A 7,218-nucleotide genomic window follows, 5' to 3' on the forward strand; every position below is an offset into this window, starting at 1 on the left:
ATTCACTCCATACTGTCTATGCCAAGGTCTTAAAGCTGTATGCATTGTGTATTGTGGGGCTGTAAATGCTTAATGTTAGTCCTAATGTGACCCACCCGTAGGGCAGAGAGCACCTCCTTGGTGCCCAGCACAGAGAACTCTGCCATGGGCTGCAGAGCAGAGAGCACCAGGAAAGACACCGGGCAGTGGAACGCAGGCAGGTACGGCAACTGTACCAAACGTCCGGAGAGAGGTAGCGACAGAGCAGAGAGAGGGAGGACAGGGACGGGGGACTGGCCCCGCAGAGAGGCTGAGAGAGAGACGGAGACAGAGAGGGAGGAGAGGAGGTGGAGGACGGAGTCTGACTGGGGACGGACAGAGACTCTGCAGCTGTATTCACCTGAGGGAGAGAATCAAAAATTGGTTGAATAATTATTTACTGTATTATTTTAGAGACATGGTATTTTTATCAATGGGATTGGGAAGAGAGGCCCTGTGTCCCTGTCGTACCTGTGTCGAGGTCATAGTGAGGCGTGGTGACCATCACAGCCTGCAGCGTGTTGAGCTGGAGGTAGGGGGCGCTGAAGTGCAGGGAACACAGTAACTCTGCCTCTGGCTGCAGCTTCTTCTCTATGGCCTCCCTCTGGGACAAGGAACACTGGGCTGGGGGAAGAGATGAGGAGGTGGGAGAAGAGGAGCAAGGTAAGGAGAGCGAGAGCAGAGAGGTATCAATTTACTACTCACCTGTGTTGACGGGGGAGGTGTATAGCTCCACAGGAACCGTGTAGTCAGCTGCGTCAGGCCAGTTGGTGAGGAAACGATCATCCTGAGGAGAGAGTTCTGGGATGGCTGGAGAGTCCACCTTCACCTGTTGGCAAAACACTACCATGGTGGCCCCTTCATTTCCATGGCAACCCCCTCATTTCCATGATAACCCTCTGCTGTACTATACCTCTCTGAGGGCCTGCTGTCCATCTTCCAGTCTGTAGTAGACCACTACCGTCCCAGAATGCTTTGCCAGAGCAGCTCCCGTCTTTGGGTCGATCTGCAGAACACGACTAGACGACACATTCCACTGACCTGGCTGGCCTGAGACAGAGAGGGAGAGAGAGAGGAATTAAGTATGTGTGTGTTTTCTTTTATTTTGAACCTTCATTTTATCAGGGAGTCATACTGAGACCAAGGTCTCTTACAGATGAGCCCTGAATTACAGAAATGACAGAAAATACACACTTCAAAAATACAAAATGGAAGCAGAAATAAAATCACGGTCATGAAAAACAAAGACATTCATCAGTAAAAAGGTCCTCAATCAGCATTCTGAACTGGCCTAGAGGCACCAAAACATCACATTTCTGAACATTTTGAAGATTGTTCCACAAATAAGGTGCAAAAAAACTAAAGGCTGATTTACCTAACTCATTAGAGACAAAAGGACTAATTTCCAGAGTTAACCATCCCTGAGACCAGGTGTGGTAACTCCTATGTCATAAGTTCAGTAAAGATGTTCGGTACAGTGGGACTTTTTGTAAAAGGGCTTTATAAATGAAAACATAGCAATGTATCAACCTACGTGAGTGACATCAAAGAGGGCCAACCAACATACTGGTAGAAAATGCAGTGAAGAGTGCTAAAACTGTCACCCGTAATAAAGCACAGTGCGCTGTGATAAACTGCATCTAGCTGCGTTAATGAAGTAGCAGCTGCATTCATATAGATGATGTCGCCATAGTCTAGGACTGATAGGAACGTTGACTGACTAATCTGCCCTCTACTATTTATCGAGAGGCAGGACCTATTTCTATAGAAGCCCATTTTTATTCACAACATCTTAACTAACTCGTCAATATGCTTTTTAAAAGACAGCTTTTCATCTATCCAGATGCCCAGATGCTTGTAAGCAGGGACACAATCAATATGGACACCATCCATAGTTATATTTATGCGCTCTAGAGAACAACATGTACTTAGTTTCACCTGCATTCAATACTAATTTCAGGTCAATAAAGTTTTTCTGTAATACAATGAAGGCAGACTGTAGTTAGCATACACAACAGTATTATCGGCATACAATTGCAGGTTAAACATTTTTACAGACAAGTTGATATTGTTAATGTAAACAGTCAAAAGTACAGGACCCAAAATTAACCCTTGCGGGACACCTTTCGTAGTATCCAGGAAACCTGATTTAACACCATCAGTAGACACACATCTGTCAAGTAATTTTCACACCAGTTACATGCAGCCTGGTCCAGGGCAATTGAGGCCAGCTTCTGAATTAGCAGTGAGTGGACAACAGTATCGAAGGCCTTTGACAGGTCAATGAAGAGGGCAGCACAATGTTGCCTTTTATCCAGACAATTAACCACATTTATAACTAGGGATGGAGCAGAGATGCTATGACCTGGTCTAAAACCCGACTGATGTACTTTTAGACTACATTTCAAAGATAAGAACGATCTTAGCTGAGAATTAATCAAGGATTCTAATATTTTAGCTAGGCAAGAAAGTTAAGAAATAGATCAATCATTATTTAGGTCACCACTTTGTGAAGGGGGAGTACATGAGCCACCTTCCAAACCTTGGGAATACCAGATATAATCTTCAGGTTAAAATATGGGTTAATGATTCAGCAATCAGGGGGCAGAGAGCTGCAGCAACAAACATATCAGCCCCAGTTTTTTATGTTTCTTTTTACATAAATCTTAAGCAAGACATCTAGCACATCACAGATAGTAAATTGCTGAAATGAAAACAAAGTTTCATTAGAAGTTGACGTGTTAACCGTCAAGTCAGCTAGAGGCTGGCAGAGTGAAGAGCAGTCGATTGACTGACCAGGGTCAATTAAACCACTGTTTAAAATGATGATTAAAAGCATCACTTATCTCCTCCTTCTCAGTTATGATTCTTTGAGAGAGTGTGGGTGTGTCTAGGTGGCAGGTAACCTAGCGGTTAAGAGCTAGTAACCTCCAACAACAACTGCTCCCTAGCCCCCGATGACGTGGACGTCGATTATGGCAGCCCCCCCGCACCTCTCTGATTCAGAGGGGTTAAATACGGAAGACGCATTTCAGGTGAATGCATTCAGTTGTACAACTGACTTCCCCAATCTACAGTACTGGCCACAGTGTGTGTGTGTGTCTCACCGTGCGGTCCTGTCAGGGGGGTGTTGAAGCAGAGTGTGTCTCCGGGCCTGAGTGTGTGTGGGGGGGCAGAGATGGCGGGGAGGACAGGGAGGGGGGTGTAGTCACTCAGGGAGGGGTTGGTGGGGTCTGCCTGCACCCCTAGGACTGTCAAACCCCCAGACACTGTCTGGACCACAAAGGAATGACTGTCTGAGTCTGGAGTCACCTGCACCAAGTCATCCCTGAGAGAGAGAGAGAGAGAGAGAGAGAGAGAGAGAGAGAGAGAGAGAGAGAGAGAGAGAGAGAGAGAGAGAGAGAAAGAGAGAGAGAGAGAGAAGAAAGAGTGTTTAAAGATGGAATCCACATTAGGGGAAACAACGCTACAACGCTACAGCCCTGAGCACCTTTGTTATGGTTTTTGTCTTGCTGTTGAAACAGAGAAGAAACAGAGGAGAAACGGAGGAGAAACAGAGGGGAGCAGACTCCATCCGCATGGTAAAACGTTCTATCACGCGGGCAGTGATGTCTGAGAGGAGAAACAGTGTTGGTTGTTGGCAGTAATATCTTTGTTTCCCAAACAGACGTGGCAGTTTGACCATGAGGAATCCCAGCTTGAAGAAAAATAGAGAGAAAGAGAGAGATTTGACTATATACTGTGTGTGTTACCTGTTGGTGGTAATGTGAGAGTGTGTGTGTTACCTGTTGGTGGTAATGTGAGAGTGTGTTACCAGTTGGTGGTAATGTGAGAGTGTGTGTGTTACCTGTTGGTGGTAATGTCAGAGTGTGTGTGTTACCAGTTGGTGGTAATGTGAGAGTGTGTGTGTTACCTGTTGGTGGTAATGTGAGAGTGTGTGTGTTACCTGTCGGTGGTAATGTCAGAGTGTGTGTGTTACCTGTTGGTGGTAATGTGAGAGTGTGTGTGTTACCTGTCGGTGGTAATGTCAGAGTGTGTGTGTTACCTGTTGGTGGTAATGTGAGAGTGTGTGTGTTACCTGTTGGTGGTAATGTGAGAGTGTGTGTGTTACCTGTTGGTGGTAATGTGAGAGTGTGTGTGTTACCTGTTGGTGGTAATGTGAGAGTGTGTGTGTTACCTGTTGGTGGTAATGTGAGAGTGTGTGTGTTACCTGTTGGTGGTAATGTGAGAGTGTGTGTGTTACCTGTTGGTGGTAATGTGAGAGTGTGTGTGTTACCTGTTGGTGGTAATGTGAGAGTGTGTGTGTTACCAGTTGGTGGTAATGTGAGAGTGTGTGTGTTACCAGTTGGTGGTAATGTGAGAGTGTGTGTGTTACCAGTTGGTGGTAATGTGAGAGTGTGTGTGTTACCTGTTGGTGGTAATGTGAGAGTGTGTGTGTTACCAGTTGGTGGTAATGTGAGAGTGTGTGTGTTACCAGTTGGTGGTAATGTGAGAGTGTGTGTGTTACCAGTTGGTGGTAATGTGAGAGTGTGTGTGTTACCTGTTGGTGGTAATGTGAGAGTGTGTGTGTTACCAGTTGGTGGTAATGTGAGAGTGTGTGTGTTACCTGTTGGTGGTAATGTGAGAGTGTGTGTGTTACCAGTTGGTGGTAATGTGAGAGTGTGTGTGTTACCAGTTGGTGGTAATGTGAGAGTGTGTGTGTTACCAGTTGGTGGTAATGTGAGAGTGTGTGTGTTACCTGTTGGTGGTAATGTCAGAGTGTGTGTGTTACCAGTTGGTGGTAATGTGAGAGTGTGTGTGTTACCTGTTGGTGGTAATGTGAGAGTGTGTGTGTTACCTGTCGGTGGTAATGTCAGAGTGTGTGTGTTACCTGTTGGTGGTAATGTGAGAGTGTGTGTGTTACCTGTCGGTGGTAATGTCAGAGTGTGTGTGTTACCTGTTGGTGGTAATGTGAGAGTGTGTGTGTTACCTGTTGGTGGTAATGTGAGAGTGTGTGTGTTACCTGTTGGTGGTAATGTGAGAGTGTGTGTGTTACCTGTTGGTGGTAATGTGAGAGTGTGTTACCTGTTGGTGGTAATGTGAGAGTGTGTTACCTGTTGGTGGTAATGTGAGAGTGTGTGTGTTACCTGTTGGTGGTAATGTCAGAGTGTGTGTGTTACCTGTTGGTGGTAATGTCAGAGTGTGTGTGTTACCTGTTGGTGGTAATGTCAGAGTGTGTGTGTTACCTGTTGGTGGTAATGTCAGAGTGTGTGTGTTACCAGTTGGTGGTAATGTGAGAGTGTGTTACCTGTCGGTGGTAATGTGAGAGTGTGTGTTACCTGTTGGTGGTAATGTGAGAGTGTGTTACCTGTCGGTGGTAATGTGAGAGTGTGTGTGTTACCAGTTGGTGGTAATGTGAGAGTGTGTGTGTTACCTGTTGGTGGTAATGTGAGAGTGTGTGTGTTACCAGTTGGTGGTAATGTGAGAGTGTGTGTGTTACCTGTTGGTGGTAATGTCAGAGTGTGTGTGTTACCTGTTGGTGGTAATGTGAGAGTGTGTGTGTTACCAGTTGGTGGTAATGTCAGAGTGTGTGTGTTACCTGTTGGTGGTAATGTCAGAGTGTGTGTGTTACCTGTTGGTGGTAATGTCAGAGTGTGTGTGTTACCAGTTGGTGGTAATGTGAGAGTGTGTGTGTTACCTGTTGGTGGTAATGTGTGTGAGGGTGTGTGTTACCTGTTGGTGGTAATGTGAGAGTGTGTGTGTTACCTGTTGGTGGTAATGTGAGAGTGTGTGTGTTACCAGTTGGTGGTAATGTGTGTGAGGGTGTGTGTTACCTGTTGGTGGTAATGTCAGAGTGTGTGTGTTACCTGTTGGTGGTAATGTGTGTGAGGGTGTTATGGGCGTTGAACTGTTGTCCCAGGTTGTCGTAGCAGAGAGCCCTGACTCTGATGGTCCAGCCCAGGGGAAAGGCAGGCAGGCCTCCCCCTCCAACACTGTACAGGCTGGACACACTGAACAGCCTGACAAACCACACTGGAGACACCTGGCAGACACAACACACAAATACACTTTTGTACTCCCCAGCATGGTCAGATAGTGATGACCCAGTCCCAGTTACGGTCAACTGTGGATGCTGAGTTTCTCACCAGGTCTACTTTGGAATGGATCCCATTGAATGACACAAGTGACCAACTTACCCGGACGCTGATGAGCAGGGTCTGGTTGACCCCACAGGTCTCCATGGCGATGACCTCCAGCAGGGCGGATCCCGTGTCAGGCCCCGCCCTCAGAACTCCCTGGCTGTCCACCGTTACAAGACCCTCCCCTTTCACACACTGACAAAGGGCGTACCGCACAGGACAGATAGTGTCTCTGAAACACACAATCACACATGCATGACTACAGACATGAGTACAGACATAAACACACACACACACACCCCCATAGAGACTGCCAGAGGTCCAGACAACAGGGCCTCCAATTTCTCTATTGGAGAAGTAGTTGGTGAACCAAGCGAGGCAATCATTTGAGAAACCAAGGCTGTTGAGTCTGCCAATAAGAGCCTTATTCTAAAGTTGATCAGGGAGGTGACCAAGAACCCGATGGTCACTCTGACAGAGCTCCATTGTTCCTCTGTGGAGATGGGAAAACCTTCCAGAAGGACAACCATCTCTGCAGCACTCCACCAATCAGGCCTTTATGGTAGAGCGGCCAGATGGAAGCCATTCCTCAGTAAATGGTACATAACAGCCCACTTGGAGTTTGCCAAAAGGCTCCCAAAGGACTATCAGATCATGAGAAACAAGATTCTCTGGGCTGATGAAACCAAGATTGAACTCTTTTGCCTGAATGCCAAGCATCACGCCTGGAGGAAACCTGGCACCATCCCTACGGTAAAGCATGGTGGTGGCAGCATCATGCTGTGGGGATGTTTTTCCGTGGCAGGGACTGGGAGACTAGTCAGGATCTAGGGAAAGATGAACGGAGCAAAGTACAGAGAGATCCTTGATGAAAACCTGCTCCAGAGCGGTTCACCTTCCAAATCAAATCAAATCAAATCAAATTTATTTATATAGCCCTTCGTACATCAGCTAATATCTTGAAGTGCTGTACGGAAACCCCGCCTAAAACCCCAAACAGCAAGCAATGCAGGTGTAGAAGCACGGTGGCTAGGAAAAACTCCCTAGAAAGGCCAAAACCTAGGAAGAAACCTAGAGAGGA

General features: G+C 46.7%; 1 protein-coding gene across 1 annotated transcript; it reads right to left on the bottom strand.

Moving 5' to 3' along the window:
* Nucleotides 1–6,412, bottom strand: LOC120047711 (nuclear pore membrane glycoprotein 210-like). Its single transcript, XM_038993264.1, has 7 exons — nucleotides 6,195–6,412; nucleotides 5,865–6,040; nucleotides 3,126–3,346; nucleotides 932–1,068; nucleotides 724–847; nucleotides 490–642; nucleotides 1–379 (listed from the first exon to the last, which is right to left on the bottom strand). Exons 1-7 carry the CDS (start codon nucleotides 6,237–6,239, stop codon nucleotides 30–32), a joined length of 1,206 nt encoding a protein of 401 aa, XP_038849192.1. The 5' UTR covers nucleotides 6,240–6,412; the 3' UTR covers nucleotides 1–29.
* Between the last annotated feature and the right edge of the window lie 806 nt (nucleotides 6,413–7,218).

The sequence above is a fragment of the Salvelinus namaycush genome, chromosome 5 (genome assembly GCF_016432855.1).
Source record: "Salvelinus namaycush isolate Seneca chromosome 5, SaNama_1.0, whole genome shotgun sequence".
In the NCBI taxonomy this organism is placed as follows: domain Eukaryota; kingdom Metazoa; phylum Chordata; class Actinopteri; order Salmoniformes; family Salmonidae; genus Salvelinus; species Salvelinus namaycush.